General features: G+C 49.4%; 2 protein-coding genes and 1 long non-coding RNA gene across 4 annotated transcripts; 2 read left to right on the top strand and 1 right to left on the bottom strand.

Moving 5' to 3' along the window:
- Positions 1 to 985: 985 nt before the first annotated feature.
- Positions 986 to 4032, top strand: rtn2b (reticulon 2b). Of its 2 annotated transcripts, none has more exons than XM_047020452.1 (7): positions 986 to 1116; positions 2292 to 2502; positions 2607 to 2745; positions 2892 to 2961; positions 3054 to 3100; positions 3219 to 3277; positions 3484 to 4032. In XM_047020452.1, the coding sequence occupies exons 1-7, from the start codon at positions 1089 to 1091 to the stop codon at positions 3596 to 3598; spliced, it is 669 nt and encodes a 222-aa protein (XP_046876408.1). In that variant the 5' UTR covers positions 986 to 1088; the 3' UTR covers positions 3599 to 4032. The 2 variants fall into 2 exon arrangements, with proteins under 2 accessions (XP_046876408.1, XP_046876409.1); XM_047020453.1 differs by having other exon boundaries at positions 989 to 1101.
- Positions 4033 to 4241: 209 nt separating this feature from the next.
- LOC124467852 (ras-related protein Rab-4B-like) lies at positions 4242 to 7492 on the top strand. The gene is made up of 8 exons (XM_047020331.1): positions 4242 to 4420; positions 4914 to 4994; positions 5189 to 5303; positions 5401 to 5463; positions 5579 to 5733; positions 5837 to 5932; positions 6046 to 6213; positions 6304 to 7492. The coding sequence occupies exons 1-7, from the start codon at positions 4405 to 4407 to the stop codon at positions 6162 to 6164; spliced, it is 645 nt and encodes a 214-aa protein (XP_046876287.1). The 5' UTR covers positions 4242 to 4404; the 3' UTR covers positions 6165 to 6213; positions 6304 to 7492.
- A 5772-nt stretch (positions 7493 to 13264) lies between these two features.
- LOC124468101 lies at positions 13265 to 18257 on the bottom strand. Its single transcript, XR_006956138.1, has 3 exons — positions 18016 to 18257; positions 14897 to 14999; positions 13265 to 14114 (listed from the first exon to the last, which is right to left on the bottom strand). It is a non-coding gene; the product is annotated as an uncharacterized LOC124468101 (long non-coding RNA).
- Between the last annotated feature and the right edge of the window lie 2876 nt (positions 18258 to 21133).

The following is a 21133-nucleotide window of genomic DNA, read 5'->3' on the forward strand; positions in this document are numbered from 1 at the left end:
CTCATCCCTCCCCTTCCAGGTTGGTTAATCTCGACCTTTGATGAGGCTGGATTACCCGGCCTCTACTCCTGGGGATTACAGGCGCGTCAGCCCTCTATATACAGCAGCACATAGTACTGCATGTGGGAGAGGGGGAGGAGGGGGAGGAGGGGGAGAGACACAGGGAGGGTAGGAGATAAAACAGAGAGGGGGGGATGGACGGGAGGAGAGTGAGAGTGAAAAGCGAGAGGAATGGAGAGGAGACTCATTTTATGCACAATGATGCTCCCTTTAGAAGATATGAGTCGTGTGTTTGTTGTACGTGCCTCGAGCGAAAGCTGTGAATGATGCACTTCGGGGTGGTCGCAGTCATTCATTCAGAACAATTAGACTTATTTATTTATGTATTTCATATACAAATTCAAAACCATATTTTGACATTTTTATATTGTGTTTGTCTATTTATCAATGGTTTGAGAAGTGTCTTCACATTACTCTAAAATCATGTATACATGTAGCAAGTCTGATATGTTATGTTTAGGGTATGGGTAGTAAGTAGTAGTAGTAGTAGTAGTAGCAGTAGTTCTTACCAACCTTTCCCTCTGTCTGACTGGGGAAGACTGCTTATTTAGGATAATCAACCAATAACACTAAACCTGGGCTCTCTCCTGAGACCACGGAACAGTCTGCGCCCATGCACATGGTGACGTCTCAGGTTCCTCAAGTTGTGTGTGTATGTGTGTGTAAGAGGGGAGAGAGACAGCAGGAGAGAGCGTGTGAACGAGAGAGAGGGTGTGTGTATGCGAACGAGAGAGAAGAGACAGAGAGAGAGAGAGAGAGAGAGAGAGACAGACAGAGAAAGAGAGAGAGAGAGAGAGAGAGAGAGAGAGAGAGAGAGAGAGAGAGAGAGAGAGAGAGAGAGAGAGAGAGAGAGAGACAGAGAGAGAGACCTCAAACAGGGTATCCAATACAGGATAAAATTAGGCCAGCCAGACCTTATACTGCTGACAGGGCTGGGGTGGCCAAAAAAAGCCTGGGGACCGGACTCATACAGTGGGAGTGCAGGGGGCTTAAGGAGAGGGCTAAGCAGCAAGACAACAGCTGCTGAGATGGCCACCAAAGGTAAGCTGGCAAAGGGTGTGTGAATCCAGGTAGAGTGGACTATAGAGGGGGGGGGGGGGGGGGGGGGGGGGGGGCTGGCTGGAGGAGTGTAGTTGGGGGTGAGGAATCTAAAGAGGGGACCTCCTAGGGCCAGGTCAGTTGGAGCCAGACTGACCATTGAAGAATCTGTAGCTAGATAAGCTCAAGATCGCTACTGTAACATCACACCGAGTTACAATTGATGGTCAGACATACAATGAACGGGAAAAGCAGAAATGTTTTAACAGAATTGCACAGTAGGAGCCTTCACCCCCTGATTTGGCTCCGTAGATTGATGACTGCTCTGAGATTTAATCTGGCCTGGCCATGTTGAATCACCCCGTTGAATCAGCTGTTGTGGATACAGTACAGGGCTAAGTGTTAGGGACCGAGGAGGAGCTGTGATTCCTTGATGTTAGTTTTAATGAGATAATGACCTCTCTAGATTTACACTGGGGTTAGGGAGCTCATTTGAAGCTTCAGCTGTTGTGGACAGTGCTATACCAGCTCTAACAGGGCTGAACAAATCTGATAGCACATGTCTCTCACTGATTGAGTGTGTGTGTGTGCTTGCCTGTGCGTATGCTTGTGTGTGAACATGTCTGTGCTCTCCTTTCCTCTCCCTCTGATGGGAAATATAAACCATTGACATACTGCACACATCAAGCCTGGGAAAGGTAGTTATGTGGAAGTAGGTGTTATAAGTAGTGATTCTGGTGGTGAACATCTGTATCTGTGGCTGCTTCTGTCAACACAGTATTTTACTTTGGTTGCTACGGAAGCAAGCTCTGGTTGTCACCCTCAATATACAGTATCATCAATGAGGGATCACACAGTATCCATATCTGGATTGCTGTCCTCGATTGATATATATTAAACTGGTTTATATCAATCACTCTTTATTGAATCTTGATTCTAAATCATCTTAATCATTTAAATCATAACAGTAGTATGTTTAGCTGGAATAATATCATCATTCCAACCATCAGTGTAGAAGAAAAATGGGTTTGACTCTCTCACACAAACAAAAACAAAAGCATTCCGTGCTAAATCCTTAAACTGTGCCTACTAGACAGTACATCAGTCTGTCTCCCCTGGATCATTCATTCAAAACAGTTAGGGCCACTTTTTATTTGCGTGCTCATTCATAAACCCATATTGCCTGTGGCCAGTTGTGGAGCTGGTGTACTGGAAGAACATGGGGAAGACAGGAGTGGTGTTCACTGGGCTGGTGGTGGGCCTGGCCAGCCTGTTCCAGCTCAGTGCCCTCACGGTGCTGTCCTACCTGGGCCTGGGCATCCTGTGTGTCACCTTCCCCCTGCGCTTCTACTACAAGTTGTTGGAGCTCCTTCGCTGGAACCCTGAGAAGGAACAGCCCTTCCAGTGAGTCCAGACCTCTGTCCTTGAGGAGAAACCACCATGCTGTTGTTTAGAGTGTCGTCTCAGTCATTTAGAGGAAATACTTGAGTGTGTTGTGTTTCCCTCAGGACCTACCTGGATGAGGACAGCTCTCTGACGAATGAAGATACAGTGGTGTTGGTGGAGAAGGCGGTGCTGCTGATTGCGTTTGCTCTTACGGAGCTCAAACGCCTGCTGTTCATTGGCAGCATCACAGATTCTGTGAAGGTCAGAGGTCACCGATCACATCTTCTACTTTAGTACCTTAAAAGGATTTGGATGTTTGGTGTTTCAGGAGCGTGTTAGGCTCAGTGGTCCACAAGTCTGTTCCACATATGAAATCAAACTATCTTCCCCTCTTTGTTGTTGTTCAGTTTGCAGTGTTGTTGTACCTGTTGTCCCATGTGGGAATACTGACCAATGGACTGACCCTGGTGATTGCTGGTAAGACTCTACTGGTCCACATCTACATATGATCTTCCTTTCCTCACAGATGACTTACACAGATGACTCATCAATTAATTCTCTTTTCTCAGGTGTCATCTGCCTCTTCTCTTTTCCGCTACTTTACAAAAAGCAGCAGGTAAGGCAACAAATGGTCATCGTCGACCCTGGAAGCCATGACTGGGACACATCTAAGAAGGACTGTTTGACTGCATCCACTGGGGAGCTTGCTAACTAGCTCTTGTTTTGGGTAACAGGGACGGATAAAGAGGCTGGTGAGAGCGGTCAAGGGTTTCCTGAGGAGAATCAAAAACATGTGAGCCCTATTTGACTGTGATGATGTTCTAGTTTCCCTCCTGTTTATTTTTAGGCGCACACCCTATAGGGACATTAAATATTCTGTTTTTCAGAATTCAGGTCAAAACTGTCCAACAATTCTAGATGCCATTGATGAAAGACTACTAATCTCATGACATTAACTGTCATTTTCAGGCCTATATTTCTGGTTTACTGTCTTCACAGGTTTAAGAGGATGTACAGAAAGATCAGACCCGTTTCTGTCCCTGCTCCTGACTCTGACCCTGCCCCTGCCCTTGCCCCTGTGCCAGCCCCTGCCCCCAAACCGAAGTCCAAGTGATGAGTAGAAGGTGCTGCAGCAGAGGAGGGGGGTCACTCACATGTCTTATTGGGCCACCTGGACTGTCCTGGACTGCTCTGGATGAGGCTATAGGGACCTAATGGGGGAGGGGGGGGGGGGTGCTGATGGAAGTGCTTTTATTACCATTTTCCCATATTTGTCTGTTAACGGGAGCAAGAATGAAAACTCAGATTTTGGTCTCGGCACATACTTGCGCTACAAGAAGATGCAATATTTGGAGTGGAAGGCACTTGGTCAAATGGGTTAGGGGGATTTTTATTTCACAAATCAATCGCCATCACAAAATACTGAATGGCTGGACTAAATCTGATTGTGTGGTTACCGTAAGTGAAACAAACGAGTGTTAAACTGCATTTGTTCACGTTTCTTCCATTTGTGCATACCATTCTGATTGAATAAATATCTGAACATGTCTTGCATACCGTTTTACTGAATATCTGGTGCTGAGCTGCTGAACAGGTGAACACAGAGCAACAAATGTAATTTAGCATTAGCTCATCCACAGGAAGATGATACCTCATTTAACACTTCTTTAAAAGGTTGTAGGTAAAATAGACTCATGCAACGTCGCAATATCGTCATCACGTCCCATCAAGCCTACGCTAACTCCTGTCCTCCTGGCCAATGTAATGTAGCTATTCAGCTAGCCAGCCAGGGATGTATGAGTCCCACAGAATAAACGCCAAATAATATCAAACACGGTTGCTATCGAGCTAACTATACATCGTTTTTGCTCTTCACAAATAACGTTTCAGCCACTGGTGAACTTGAATCCGGCAAGGATAATGACAGAGACATATGGTAAGGAAAGTATTAGCGTGCAGCCCGATTCGAGCTTGTTTATTTAGCGATAGCCCAAGCTAGCTAGCAAAATAGACACGTCTTGGCAGTCAATTATTTTTACGCCAACGTCTGAAGATTAACCGTTATAGCCGAGCAAAGTTAACTTGCAATGTTTTCGTGTTTGTTATTTGTCGCGTCGTCATTGTGTCATTGGAGTTCTTTTACAGTGAATGAAATTCGACTTCAGCTGCCAATATTGCCTATCCTCTCTTCAATTGGTACCCAGCTTGCTAGCTAGTTAAAGCTTTCGAATACGAAGCTAAATCTACTTTGCTAGTTTGCCATCTTAGAGTGTTAGCAGGGCTCAGTAGAGTAATAGTTCATGTAAAGGAAGAGGCCTTGACTCTGGAAATAAGAAAAGACTCTCATTTAGAGAGCCCATCTAGCCTGATCCCTAGCCACATGCTAATGTCTGCCTTTCATGTTTAATTAATCTTTCCCTCCTCTTCAGATTTCCTTTTCAAGTTCTTGGTGATTGGAAGTGCTGGATCAGGGAAATCATGTATACTCCACCAGTTCATAGAGAACAAGTGTAAGATCCCAGCACTAGCTGTAGAATTCTGAATCACACACTCCACACGCCTCTCTAACCCCTTCATCAAGGCAAACACACCCAGAACATTTACAGTAAACAAGCAACCTTGCATCACCCATGAAAGCCTCCCTGAGCCTTATCTCCTCAAGGCGGTCCACACTGACCTGTTGTTTGCATTGTTGTCCATGTAGTCAAGCAGGACTCCAGCCACACCATCGGGGTGGAGTTTGGCTCCCGTGTGGTGATGGTGGCTGGCAAGACGGTCAAACTGCAGATCTGGGACACAGCTGGGCAGGAGCGATTCAGGTAGTGTGTGATGATGTGTACCATAGAGGGTCTCGCAACCTTGGTTGTTACGTGTTGGCAGAGTGTTCTGAGTCGTGGTCTGCTCTTGGCCTCCCAGGTCTGTGACGCGCAGCTACTACAGAGGAGCAGCAGGGGCTCTCCTGGTTTATGACATCACCAGGTAAGACATGGCTCGAGTTCAAATGTCGTGTGCCCTGCTATGAACCTACTATCCAGCCCGAATCTATCTATCCAGCCATCCTAATCTCTGGTCTGTCTGTCTGTTTGTCGCCAAGTCGGGAAACCTACAACGCGCTAACGAACTGGCTGACGGACGCTCGGACGCTGGCCAGTCCCAACATCGTCATCATCCTCTGCGGGAACAAGAAGGACCTGGAGGCCGAGCGAGAGGTCACTTTCCTGGAGGCGTCCCGCTTCGCCCAGGAGAACGGTAACGTAGCGTGGCCCCCGACACCAGGCAGGCTGGACGGGCTGAGGCCCGGGCTGAGAGCAGACGGGTGACGGCGCATGCCTGTGCCTTGTTGTCTCCACAGAGCTGATGTTCCTGGAGACGAGCGCGCTCACCGGGGAGAACGTGGAGGAGGCCTTCCTCAAATGCGCCCGCACCATCCTCAACAAGATCGAATCAGGTAACCCGCAGAGCTGCACTCGCGCAGACCTTTTTCCCCCCGACGTGCGAGGGAGGGGAGGGGGTCAGTTTTGGGGGCGTTCTCACCCGCGCGTGGATGTGTCCCTGCCGTAGGTGAGCTGGACCCAGAGAGGATGGGCTCGGGGATCCAGTATGGAGACACGACGGTGAGACACCTGCGCCAGTCGCCGCAGGGAGCCTCGGCACAGGCCAGGGAGCAGTGCAACTGTTAGGAAGGTTAACAGTCCCCCTCCCCAAGATACACACTGCCTCAGTTTTCAGGTAACATGCCTAGCTCCTCCTCACGGCTGGATTGTGTCTGTGGGATGGATCTCCTGTTGTTAACTGAGACTTCCTGTTCCCCGGTTTTAGACTCCCGCAGAGCCTGGTGTGCAGCTCTGCTACCGTTGTCTCCTCGCGCTCCGGCCTAAGGAGGATTGCCTCCGTAACCTTTGACCCCCCCTGCCACTGAACGACGGTTGGGGAAACCCCGTGTGGGCCTGTTGGCTAGATAAGCATGGTGATCGGGAGCTGTGGTGGACATGGCGCCTGGGTCAGGTCACTGAGGCACTCTCCTCCTGGCCCTTTCTCACTCTGCTCTGGGTTGCCCTGGGGACGACAAATGACATAAACGCCCAGCCAATTAGAGCTCGGCCCACAGACACTTACAGTACATCAGGAGTTTGATTTGTTGTTTTTGCTCCCTGCGCTCACCTCATAGGCCCCGGTGAGGAGGGTTGGTACTGGAGAGATGGGGATCGTCTCTGAAGGCAGAGGCAGGGAGCACTAAGTCTATCACAGGATGTGACCCGAGAGTGCAGTCTATTTATTGATCCTGCTGAGAAAACTGTGCGATAATGTAGATATAAATCCAACAGAAGTATACAGTAACATATGTGATATTGATGTCAGATATTTTAAAAAGGCTTCATAGAGAAGCAGACTTGTGTAGCTAATATAGTCCCAAGAAACATAATCCAGAGGGCCTACTACCACTACAGCGTGGTATGAATATATGTGTCAACTGACTGAGATCAGTTTGGGTCATGCTTAAATCATATGAATCTGTGTTTACTGACTGAACATTTTCATTGTAAGCAATGTCTATTATATATAAAGTACAAAGTGTGCAATCGATTTGATGGCCATTGCTAAACTGATATTAGGGCAAGCGCGTGCTGTACTGTGTCTTCACGTGGAGGGTATTGTTCAGTGACTGTTGAAGCATTATTAAGGCCATGTGTGTAAATTATACAATAGATGCATATTGAATGATGGTATAGTGATGCACTCCAATGGTTGAGTTGACTACAGTGTGTAGTCACTGTAAAGCACAATAATGAATAATTCATATTTAAGACATTTCATATAATAACATTTTTCAAATGTGTTTGTGAGTATGTTTTTGTTAGATGCATATATCTGGACTATGATCTAACATGTGACCTGCCTATCTGTGAAATGCATCAGTGTGTGTAGTAGATGTAACTTCATGATGCTGAACTGGTAAACTGCCACTGAAAGTCTGTGATATAGAATTAAATATAATAATAAAAAAATACTTTTTACGATAACGTTTGTCCTCAATGGCAATTTTTGGTTCAATAATAGTTCAGTGGAATGACGATTGGCTTGTCTGCGCTGCTGTTCCCTCGCTACCACTAGAGGGCGCAGTAAGACCAGTACAATCAACCACACATGGTTTACTGACTATTTTTGTTGCATCTTACACCTACAGGCCTGGCAGTGTTGCAGTTGAGGGTTAAAGGTCAACTGAAACAAGTAATTGTGTAGCGTTAAAATGTTTTGATGTTATAAACCTGATTGGCAGCGTTAATATTGCTCCAAAGGCCAGAGTTTACGTTGTAAAAGTTGACCATACAATGTTGATCGTAGCAACATTCCATTACTTTACCACAGGTAGGTGTGGCTGTTGCAGTTAGGCCATCATTGATACAGGTAGCACTGTGAAATCATAAGCATGGATACACTGCTGGACATTTCAGAACTTTGACTGTTAAGTTGATTCACATTTGAGTCTTCCTATCTTTCCTAGCCTTCCATTTAGATGCAATTTAGATCAGATAAGATGGAGCTATTTCCATCACATGATCGTCTTCATTGATATCTGATCCCCTGAAGTGTAAATGGAAGCAGAAATCACTAGAGCAATAATCACACTCAGTAACTGAGCCCTAATGGGTTTGGATCATTGGTGTGTGACGTTACAAACATAATTACCATTCTAGTGTGTGTGTGTGTGTGTGTGTGTGTGTCCTTGAGAGGGAGCCCAGCAGGACTCGCATCATGACCTCTGACCTGTGGAGATCCAAAGGGACGGGTGCTGAATGCGACTAGACGACAGCTGGGCCGCAGCTCTGCTGAGTCAGCCTTCGCTGATCGCACATGCACAAGAACACACACCCACACACAGACACACACACAGACACACACACGAGGAGGGGCCACTAACGGTCGTAAGGATGCAGTAGGTGAACAAAATCTAGGAGATTCATTCATCTGATCCCCAGTGTATCCTCATGTGGCAATGACACGCTGCTTAGAATTAGAAACCAATGTTCATTAGAATTATCCAAAACTTAAATGGAAAAATGGAAAAACAATCACTTCATTGAGGCATTGTAGCATTTTACAGTGAGGAATGCCTTCACATCAAATATTCATTAATGGCATGTTAAAACCATGTGAAAAACTAAATTGTGTGACCAGTAAGTTTGTCTTATTCCCAGCTTTTTGTGTCCTTCATCCTGTCAACGTTGCCTCATTGCTGTTCAGTTTAAACACACACACACACACACACACACACACACACACACAATGATTCATTCCTGCCGAGGTTTGATACCTAGTGAACACACTGCACAGGATGGCTGGCTAAAGATGAGACGTGGATGCCTGATGTTTCTGCCAACAGACACTCAAACTTAGTCTTTGTTTAAAAGTTTTTTTTTTGTTTCGTTTTTTTTTACAAAGGCTCAAAATTTTGGTTGTCCTACTTTTGTAGTTATGCGTCTAGGCCTGAATTTTTCTGATTCATGTGTTTGGGCTGTTGACAGATTTTGATCTCTTCAACGTTTGCCAAAACTCATCAACCTTCGCCTGATCTCTTCTAGAAACGTTGGCTGGATCACTGATGACCTTGGAACATCTTGTAAAATAACACAAATTGTCATGAAAACTGTCAAAAATGCTGTCTGCAGTTTCATGAAAAACCTCAAATCTGACACGGAACCAGAAAAATACAAATAGCTCACATTCAGTATTACATACTGCAACTGGAAACTCTCATAAATCACATCCAACCGCATGGAAATACACAGAAACACACACACACACTCATAAACACACACACACAGAGTGACATATGAGACGGAAAGAAGATGGTCCAGTCTCATGGCTGGCATCTCAGCCAGAGATGAGGCTCCAGCAGGAGGGAGAGAATCGCTGCTCTCTCCCCCGCTGATGTATGGAGCCGTCTGAGCAGAGCCACACCAATCCTGCTCTGATCACGCCGCCGCCACCGCCACGTCACCGGGGAAGAGAAATGACACCCTGCGGCTGGGCGGCTCAGCGGCTCAGGCCTTGGTCTGTGCGGTTGTCCGCTTAACACCCAGACGAAGAGTTCAGCTCAGCTGTCATAAATACATGATGAGGCCTCGGGGAGGAACGATGGGTTGGGGAGGTAGATTTCCACATCTCATGTACTCCCTCAAGGGGCTGTGACGGACTGACCGAGTGGGACACTGAGTGGGTCAGCCGGCACCGAACAGCGGCAGAGAATTGTACTGCGAGCAAGAACAAGCATAAACGTTGCTCTGTGGTTTTGTAGCTCGGAGTAACAGAGGTGAATGAGTGTGGCGGGCTATCACAGACGGGAGCTGGGGGGTGGGGGGTGGGGGGGGACATGAAAGGATATGAAAAGAGACAGAGAGGGAGGAAGAAGGGAGCATGAGATAACGGGGTTAAGGGAGACATGGAGGTATGACGAAAGTGATGGATGGTCCAACTACACAGAATCAATCCTCTGACAAATATACACACACGCACATACAATCATACACGCACACACACACAAACACATGCACACTGGGCCTCAATAAGATGTTGTGTAGATCTTGCAAATGTCTAGACACACACTAACAAAGAATAATGGCAGCTATTTTTGTACTCCTGTGAAAAGGCACTTTTTTCCTCACTGTACAACATGAGTCTGGGCCTAGACTCATAAATAATGATTTGGGAAAAGCCAGGGCAACATGTCTCATTGCTTAACTGGAAGGTTCTCAGACACCTCTCTGTGCACTCATATTCCTGTTACTAGCATGTCCTTAAAAAACCAACATGACCTCTCAGAAGGTTAACGGTTGGTAGCATACTCCAGTAAATGTGTTGTTGTATTTAAACGTTTATTTTCCTCCCTCTTTCCATTTTCTAAGCATTGTATAATTGTAGACGAGGAACCTAGACCCAATGGAATGCCATACACACAGTACATTTCCAAGCCTGGTTGAATGACTTTCCTATCACCCAATTGAGCTTTCGCAGCTGTTATGTTTTGGTATGCGCCTGTGGTGTCTAGATAAGCCGTCGTAAACAACGTCCTCCTCCACAGAGATGTCCTGAGCTGGACTTGGCTAGCGGCGCTAGCGGCGTTAGCGTCCCTGCTGTGGCGTTGTCCGTGCAAAGTCCTCTAGCTCCTGCTGAACGATACGTCACTGGGTAACTGGCGGAGATCAATACTGAGATGGATTCATAATTGATGTGACTTTGGTGCGTCGCTGTGGTCTTCCTAGCCCTTCCCTGACGCGGCCCGGCTGACGGAGGAGTGGGGCTGGCTCTCAGCGTGGCTGATTGAGTCATCCAGAGGGTGCCATGTGAGTACAACCAGCTCAATGCATCAGGCAACCACACTCCCATACGAACACATGCTATCACCCGCAGACCAACGCACACACATGCTCACTCACTCTTACACACACACAAACACACACACACACACCCACACACACACTCTTTCTCTCTCTCACACACACACACACCCACACACCCACACACTCTCTTTCTCTCTCACACACACACACACACACACACACACACACACCCAACAGATGGCACATCACAAACTATGTTGCCCATGATCACCACTGAATTGCAGACAAGCCATTGAAGCCATGCCCCTCTCCATCCCCTCCTTTCTGTCTGCCTCGCCACATTTCCACAGAGCCATCTATTATTCCAGAGCCCAGCCCCATCTCCATGGCACTGTAGTTCTTTATCCACCTTCAGACGTAAAGCAAACAATGTGACAAACTGCTCGGGGGGGGGGGGGGGGGGGGGGGGGGGGAAGAAAGGGGGCCAGCCCCTCCCCTTTGGGGCAGTAAATCTGCCTGTGCTTAGCCCCCTTGTCCACCATCCTATCCCACCCCACCCCCAACCCAACCCCTCCCCCCTTCCCCTCCTCTCCCCACAGTACTCTAAATCCCCTCCCCCCACCCTCACCCACTGGCCTGCACGCACACTAAGAGTCTGACAGGAGGAAAGGATGGCAGGTGGCCAGTGCAGCCACTAAGGACAATGTCTCGGCCAAGAGACAGACAGAGCCTGAAAGACAGAGAGAGCAACAAAGGGAAAGAGACGTCGACCATCTGAAAGAGAGAGAAAGGGGGGGAGCAAGAGAGAGAGAGAGAGAGAGCAAGAGAGAGACAAAGAGAGAGAGAAAGAGGTGTTTTTCAAAACAGGGATAAACTTTTAAAGGCCAGAGTCATAATGAAGTTAAGCAGACAGTCATTTGCTGGCTGTCCAGCACCACGTTAACTTCTCAGGTTGAGTCATCTGCACGGAAATATGTCGACAGTTAGTTTTACAGCCTTTCAAAGATCCGGTGCTGTGGGCCACATATTTCATCATCACCATCACCTTTTTACCGCCGCGTGTCTTACACTGCTGGAATCTTCCGTGGCCCCAGACTGACGTGGGCGGGTGTGATGAGAGGCTTTCACTGACCTGATCCAGGGAGGTTATCTCGCTCCCAGACAGGGAGCCGGCCGCCTGTCATTCGCCCGGCTCCCCTCGGCGTCTCTGCAGACGTGGAGCTCTTAATGATGCCTCTCCATACACCAGCTGTATCACCAGTCTGGAGGAAAGTCGCAGCCCTCCCAGGTCTTCCTATCATTAGATGAAGCTCCTAGGTGGCCCACTGTGATAAGGCAGTCGTTCTGTGCTGTGTCTTGTGCACACTGGATCGTGGGTTCACCCCAGAAATTCCATCCTGCGACGCTGCGACAGTGCGTCCAGTCTATCGTGGGTTGTTCCTCACGCTGCCTGGAGATTCTCTGCAGTTTGTAAGTGGCTTCGGATAAATGAATAAATAAAAATCCGAAGCTGTAGCCTGGAGGATGACATCATCCACCACAGAGGGTTCCTGAAACCCAGAGCGCAGGGGTCAGTGCTGGTGTTGGGAGGGCTGGAGATGTACATGACTACATACACTACATGGATAGTCATCCACTTCTATTGGTATGTTACATTCCTGAAGGATCTCGTTGCCCTTTAAGGCCAGCCTGAATGAAACATTAGGTTTAACTATTCATAAGATGCCTCGAGCAGGATGTGCTCTAATCTGCTGAGGCTAGAAACCCCTAACGCAAAACCTTTACACACACACACACATAAGCACGCATGCACACACACACGCACACACAGGTGAGCTACATGAAAAATGTTTCGCCACCCAAAACCGTTCTCCTGATTAAATAACCCAGTGCTCCACTCTCCAACAGTCCGCAAACCCATTAGGTCAGAGTGCTGAACTCCCTCCAACACAGACACACACAGACACAAACAACTCCATACTTCCCCCATGGAGCCCCAGAGTTAGTTCACTGGTGGAAACAGGGGGACATTGGCCAGGAACTGACACATTTTTATATTTCAATAGTTAACACATTCCTGAGAGCTTATTCACCAGAGACAGGGAAACAAACAATGGCCTGATTGTGGTTTGGAGCCAGGCTGGTTCCCTAGTAGGCTAGCCAGGAGAGTCCTGGAGTTCCCTAGTGAGGCCTTGCTCATTAACACTGTTGTGATGGACTGGGTCCATCCTAGTAGGCTAAGCAGATGCCTGGTTGGAATTCAGTGTCACCTTGTTATTATGGGTTGGCAGGATGAGCTTGCTGACACTCAAAGCTACCACATGCAAACATGCTTTACAAGAGGCGGAAACGCTCACCGTATGTATAATTTACAGTCTATTTAATATAAAAATCAAACAAGAAAATATCTACAGTGCACGCAATGGAAAAATAATATAAAAGACGATCGTATCTACACCAAAGGAACCCCACTAATATAAATATGGCACGTAATCAGTTGAAAGAAATTCTATATTATCACAGTAAAATAACATTTGAATAACAAAAACAACAATTCACATTTCAATTTCCAGTGCAGGAGTTTTCTTTTTCTATCACTCAGTTTAGACTTTTCAAGCACGTCGGCTACAGTATATATACAGTACATGCAGGCAGATTTTCACATTTTAGAGATAACAGTGAATACATTTTGCTTCTGTGCTAATCCAAACACTGCCTTGTTTGACTCTCAGATACAGTAACACTTGTTTTAGCTCCTTCAGACAATGTTACCATGTCTGATAGAATTACAGCAAAGAACATAACACCACAACCACAACAGCTTTCCTCACTGCTGATGGGCATTACAGAGCTCAAAGTGGGCCATTTCAAAGTGCCCAGAAAGAGTGGCTCGTTTTTTTTTCCCGCCGCTACGGCATTCCTCTGCTCTCTGCTGAGGCGGAGGAGAGGCGAGGACCAGGTGTGTGAAGGTTAAAGAGAGAGGCTGTCCTGTCATGGCACCTGCTGGTTGGCTGCTCGTGCTCAACACAGTGGAGAGAGTGGCCTCGACAAGCTTGGTATTGGTCGGGCTGGATGATTGACAGGTCACATGGTGGGAGGGGCTTGCGACGGCGTCCGTCACACGTAGTGCTCCCGGTGGTTGATGTACACGCGGTCGGCGCCGTTCTGATGACACACCCACTCCTGATAGGACAGTGGCTGGCGGGGGGGGCTCCTGGGATGCGGGCGGGGTGCGGCCGGCCGGGCTGCTGACCTCTCGGACGTCTCCAGCCTGTGCTCGGACCGGCGAGCCTGAAACACACATCAAGCTCGGCGTAAACATTTGTTGAAGAAGGTTGCGGCAGGACAGGAATGGAGCTAGCAGGGGATTGGTCGATCTTGGTTCGGTGACGAGTGTCTCTGAGGAGAGCTGCTAATTGGATGAAAAAGACAATTTTCCCGGAAGCAAAGAAAGGCAGTCACTGTGGAGGAGCCGTGCCCTGAGGGCCTGATGCACAGGTTCTGTTTTCTTCTGTAATAAAAGTGAGATTTATGCACAATCAAAAGTGCGTGTGCGCGTACGCCTTCATGTGTGCGTGTATGTGTGTGTGTGAGTGTGTGTGAGTGTCTGTGAGTATGTGTGTGTGGGTTCTGTCTGAGTATGTGTTGCATACGTGTGCGGGGGAGGGGGGGAGGCAAAGGAGTATAAAGGGCCAAAGCTGCTCCAATCCTTTTATGAACCTGAATACTAATTAACTCTCTTAAATGAGGCGGCAAATGAGATGAAACGCCAACAGGAGAGACGGGTGGGTGGTGAAGGAAGGGAGGGGGGGGAGGGGCGGGGAGGGAGGGGCAGGGAGGGAGGGAGGGAGATGGACTGCATGGGTGGGGATCACAAGTAAAGATAAATCATCTAACCTTTTAAAACTGGAAGTCTGTGTTTCTACTAACTGAATAATGGCCGCTGTCGGTTATCCCAGCCACTGCTTCTTACCTCCACATGCCACATCCGACATGCCAGCAGTGTTACTGATGCACTGTGGGTTGGGGGATGGGGCTGGTTGAGGGAAGGGGGATGAGGGGGGGGGGTTTACCTGTGATAGCGATGCCACCTGGGTGGCGTGGACAGCCAGAGGGATGGCGGGGGGTCTCTCTGTGTAGGGAGGAGGGGGCTTGTGGGTCGGGGGGAGGTCAATCCTGGAGGACAGAAGAGAGGTCAGGTTTCCTCCACAAGTGACAAGTGGAGCTCTTCTAAACTGACCATGGCACAATTGTGTTGTGTGTCCCGGAGCCGTGTAATTACAAGGTGGTTAAACCAGATTAATAGTATTATGTTAGGAATGGCTGCTGCGGCGAACCAAATCCATTCTGCACTCAGATCGACAGGGTCTAAGCTGCAGTAAATGGAGTGATTAACTTAATGGCCGGCCCTTCATCGTGCCTCACCTCACGCTTGACTTGCCAGTCGGCCTAATCTCCACTCATTTTCCTCCAAAACACCTCACAAGCCCTCCTCCTACCCAAACGCAGACCGTGAGCACAAACCGTTTTCACTCTGGACCACAAGGCCCTCGACCCTCGCTCCACAGAAGGCTCCTAGTCTACACGGCCTCCTGCGGACCTCCTCAGCTCTTTCTTCATTCTCGCTTCGCTGCCTCTCTGCGGGCGTCCTTCGCTCGCCCTCTCTCCGTCCACGTCCCCGTCTCCCGGGAGACCGTGCACATGTGGAGACGCGAGTTCTGGATGGATGAGTCTCCCATCACGATGAGGGAAGTTTCTTGCTCTCCAGAGACAGAGACTGCAGCCAAGGTCACAGACCCTACTCACGCTGGCCCGAACCCACATTTCTCGACGACAAAAGAAAAGAAAAAAAATGTCTACACCCTGACCTATATCCATTTATAAGAGGATGTCATAGTCATTGATTTCCTGAACTCTACCCGTCAGCTGTTAAGGAACTTCAGAGCGGTATCCTCTGCGTCGGAGCCAAGAAAACCCCCAAAGTCAGAGTCTCTCTCGCTCCGGGAGTCGGGATGGGGAGAGAGGTTCCTGGAGGCTGATGTATTGTTAATGACCTCGAGTGTGTTTCCCACAGTAGGCTGAGGGACAGAGTGCACCTGATCCATTAGGAGATGGCCTTTCATGTCTGTGTGATGACAGAGCAGGATGAGGCCCCACCGCCCCCCCTCCCTCCGGGACACACAGCCAGGGTCACTCCCAGGACGACAGCGTTTGACTTGGCATCGGACGGCACATACACCAGGCCGGACCAAACACACCCCTCTGAACCTGTGTGTTTGTACTGTATTTATAAGTGTGTGTGTGTGTGTGGGTGTGTGTTGGAAGCACTCAATATGGCTCGCAGATGCATAGACGCATGGAAAATGTTCTTTCCTTTGACACACAGCTGTTTGATTCAGAGTTTCAGATCAGGCTTGTGTTGCTCTTGGCCAGATCTCGAAGGCCTCCTGTTTTCTCTCCCAGCCTGTCTGAGAGGGAGCTCCCTAACAGGCCCCAAGGCTGCCTGGACCAGCGTCTACAGAGTCCAAGTGTAAAACTCCGGTCAAAGACGGACGGAGCGAAGGTCAAGGATTTTTTCTAAAAGCCACGAGACGGCCCTGTTACCTGAGTGTCTGAATAAGGAAGAAAGGAATCAAATCATTGTGAATCTTATTGATCACCGGAGGTTATGTCTCGGGCTGGAACAGCAGGAGCCAGTCATTTATAGATACTATCGGTGCACATGCTCAAATGTGGGCATCCAATTACACACCCGCACGCACGCACACAGTACCAACCGCAGGAACTACCACAGCCCCAGCAATCAGTCTCCTGGGATTCATTCTAACCTGCCTATGTGACAGTTGATCAGCTTTATTATGATACATGTGCCTCAGCAAAGCTTATCCTGTCTGTCCGTAATGGACGACTCCTCCTAAGCAGTGTGGATGTACTGTTGGTATGGTAATAAACCCTAGAACACCCAGGACTGTTCCACCGTTTAGACGTTCTCCCTGTGTCTTCGGCATGAGGAAACCATTTACGAGCAACGCTCTGCGTGCAGCCACCCACTGGCTCCGAGGAAGACAGCAGCTGATTGGCCGGCTCATCTCGAGTTCAGAAACCGAGCCTGCGAGTGGCTGGTGAGGGAAATGAAGACAGACAGGCGAGGTGTGGGACTGGAGAGGGCCTTCGGAGAACAAAAGGAAAAGAGTGATGTAATCCCTCGGAGGAATAAAGACGCCGGATGGAGCTTCATATCTAAAGTGTAATTGGAGGACGGGCCGAGGAGAAACAGATGCTGTTGTTATGCTTTATGTCCTGTTATAGGAAATGCCTTTTCAACTGATAAAAGATCTGTTTTCATCTGGAGCATGCCGGGTGTGTATTATTATCGTGTGTGTGTGTGTGTGTGTTGGTGTGTGTGTGTGTCACAGGAAACCACATCTCAAAGTGAGAAGAGGAAGACTGGGACATGGGAGCCATTTGCTTAGGTGCACCAGAATCACGGAAGTGCACCCACGCACACCCACCTACCCACCCACGCACACCCACCTACCCACCCACGCACACCCACCTACCCACCCACGCACACCCACCTACCCACCCACGCACACCCACCTACCCACCCACGCACACCCACCTACCCACCCACGCACACCCACCTACCCACCCACGCACACCCACCTACCCACCCACGCACACCCACCTACCCACCCACGCACACCCACCTACCCACCCACGCACACCCATTCCATGTCAGTCATACTCTAGGCCAGGACTGTGACCGGACTCTCATGTAAATAATTGAATGGAAAAGTTACTTCTCTCCTCCACAACAGGCAGTTGAACATGAGTTCACGTATGCCTCTAGAAACACACTCAGCGAAACAGACTGAGGGACTGCTGCCAAGACTGCAATTACCTGTCACCTCGAAACCTTGTACCTTCTCACCCCCGCCACCCTCCCCCACCCGGACACCACCCTCCAGGTCCTGAGACGAATACTGCAGCAGCCCTCCGCAGGATCCAGGACTCCCTCCCACCTCAGGGTGGAGAGAAGGAGGGCGTTTCGGGCATTGAAGGAACATATGTATGGCAATACCTTTCATTCGGATGGTTCATTCTGCTACCCGTTCTAAAGATGAACATTCATAAACAGATTGGTATACGGATCCAAAACTGCCGTGGGACAAAAAGGTCTTGGACTTACACTTTGTCGGTGTAGGCTGGCGGGGGGACCCTGCGCGCGGTGAAGATGACGATGATCACCACGGCGATGAGGAAGAGAGCGAGGACCGCCCCCAGGGCGGCTCCCGCCACGGCGATGGAGTTGTACCTCTGCTCCTGTGACTGGTCTGGGACACAACACAGACAGGACTAGAACATCTGGACCGACGTAGCACAGCACTGCACATACACACACACAGAGCCGAGTACAGCACCGCACTGCACACACACACACAGAGCAGAGTACAGCACCGCACAGCACTGCACACACACAGAGCACAGCACCGCACAGCACTGCACACACACACAGAGCAAAGTACAGCACCGCACAGCACACACACAGAGCAGAGTACAGCACCGCACAGCCCTGCACACACACAGAGCAGAGTACAGCACCGCACAGCACTGCACACACACAGAGCACAGCACCGCACAGCACTGCACACACACACAGAGCAAAGTACAGCACCGCACAGCACACACACAGAGCAGAGTACAGCACCGCACAGCCCTGCACACACACAGAGCAGAGTACAGCACCGCACAGCACTGCACACACACACAGAGCAGAGTACAGCACAGCACACTATTGCACGACACGACACAGCGTAACACAGCATGGCACAGCCTAACATACCCCAGATATCCACTGTGTTATTGATAGCATTGTGTCTGTTTGAGTGTGTGTGTGTGTGTTTAAGGAGGCATATGTATACTGCGGGCTGTAAAGCGTGTCAGCTGGCTGGGTCTCGCAGCCCTGACTCGGTGTAATTAGGGGCTCCATGCTGCTGGAGGCTCCACTGGGCTCCAGTCACTCTTCACCTTCACCTTCCCAACCCTCCATCCTCCCATTCTTCTCTCTCTCTCTCTCTCTCTCTCTGTCTCTCTCTGTCTCTCTCTCTCTATTACTCCTCTGAGGTGAGCAGTCCTGGTGCCTTGGCAACGTCTCTGCGGACTGTTCGTTAGATCACATGCTCGTTATCCACGACATCGGGGGGTCCACAGAGGGGATTAACATTGATCAAGATTAATTAAGATTAATCAAACTCACAGAAAGCTAGCCTATGGCCAGTTAGAGCCAATTACAGACCACCCTTGAGGGTCTATGTGGGATGTTGGTAATATGGTGTGAGAGAGGGATTGGAAAGAAGCATGTTTTAGAAGGAGGGGGAGCGGGTGGGGGTAAAAACAGAACAGTGAGTGTGACAGCCAAGTCCAGTTGCTTAGCTCCCTGAGCGCTGGCAAAATCAATAATGTGCTGAGACGAGAATCCAAAGTAACATCTCAATTACGATGCAGAACAAACAAGCTGGGACCTTGGGCCGACCCCTGAACGCTGCTCTCCTCTTCACGCCTCTCCCTCCCTCCTTCCCCCTCCTTATCCCTTCCTCCTTCCAGCCCCCTCCCCGTGACCAACAGGAGCAGGTATTGGATCTATCTGTAGAGCGGAGGGCGAGTACACTGTACTAAAGCGCGGTTTGGAAAAAAAACAAGCCCTTGAGCTCTCAAGTGAGACAGGAGAGGCGAACCGTGGACTGTTACTCATAGAATAACCTTTTCCTTTGATAACCATGACAACAAGCTCTTGGGGATGAGTCAAGCACGACGACCTTAACTAAAGCGTGAGCACTTTGCCTGACAACAAAGGCCCTCTCGGAGACACCTGAGCTAATGGCTTTCCCCGCCGTGCACCCTTGGGGAGTCGAGATCCCAAACACAAACAAGATAGAGCCCTCCATCCAGGCGATACCTCTTAAAACGGGATTGTGGACACAGGTGGAGGTTTAATCCACTGCCAGGGTCTCTAAAGCTCCTTCCCTTTCACTGTCCGTCCACTGGTCTCAGCCCACTGCTAACAGACAAGGCCTAACTCGGATCCCCATGAATGGGCAGGGGGAAGCAGAGGTCTGTGTCTCAGCGAGGGTCGGGGCCACGGTTAACCCCTCGGAGGTGACAACACACACACCTCCCTGACACGAGCGTCACACCGAGGGAGGGAGGGGTCACACGCTTCCCCTCTCGAGACAATCGTCATCCCCAAACCTCTGCAGCAAAGGTCAAGGGTCGCCGCAGCACCACGCCCCTGAGGGAGCAGATGTTCATGTTGTGGGCGGCTCGGGTGAAATCCTAGGGTGGAGCCGTGGTGCATGGGTGGTCTGACGCACTGTCAAGCATCTGTCACTTCACACAATCCTGGCGGTCTCTTGTAATCCAGCTCCATTTTAACAGTGACTGGTGTTGCCTATAGACTATCCTAGACTATTTATCTTTCATTTTAACGATCATCGAACAACACACTGCTGTCGTCACGGAGTGGTTTTTCCACCTCCCTCTGCGTTCAATTAGAAAGTCTTAGTGTGGGCAGAACAATAAGATAAGATCAGTCAGATCAATTAATTGATTTCTAAATGGAGGTTTTACAGTAATTCATGCATGTCTGACTGGAAATCATTACAGCAGGAGAGCTCGATTTCTCCTTCTTTTCCAGAGCAAATCTGCAGAAGAGTCGTCCCCACACGGAACTGAGCGCGCTCCACTTCAAGGTCGATGAAACCTTGAAAGACATTGTCTCAATGAGAGTGACTGCATGTCTGGACTGGCACAGAAATGGAGACTTTCTGAACGGAGCTTGTCACGGTGACACGGGCCAAGGTCACCAGTGATTTCTGCTCCCTGCCGTGTCCTGTTAGGAGCAGCAGGTTATAATGAGCCATTTGAAACCCCAATGGCTTATTCTCTCACTCTCCTCTGTCCTTCAGCAACCCCTTTTACCTTGCTCCTCCAGCCCCCTCCCCCTGCCTGTCTCCACCTTTCTCCCTACCTGCCTGTCTCTCTCTTCCTCTCTCTCTCTCTCGCTCTCTGTCTCTCTCTCTCTCTCTCTCTCAGAGCAGGTAGAGGCGGTGCGATGGAGTACTGAGGGAGACAGCCTCTGTCACCAGCTCCAGATGAGGCTGTTGCCATGGGGACAGAGTCAATGGCCTGGAGAGAAGGCCTCGGGGGCAGACATAAACACAGAGCGTTTGATTTCACCAGCTGGGAGACGCCGGGGGAGAGACGTGGGGGGGGGGGGAGGGGCACGCAGAAAGGAGCCGAGCCGTAGA

Source organism: Hypomesus transpacificus, chromosome 5, assembly GCF_021917145.1.
Source record: "Hypomesus transpacificus isolate Combined female chromosome 5, fHypTra1, whole genome shotgun sequence".
Classification (NCBI taxonomy): domain Eukaryota; kingdom Metazoa; phylum Chordata; class Actinopteri; order Osmeriformes; family Osmeridae; genus Hypomesus; species Hypomesus transpacificus.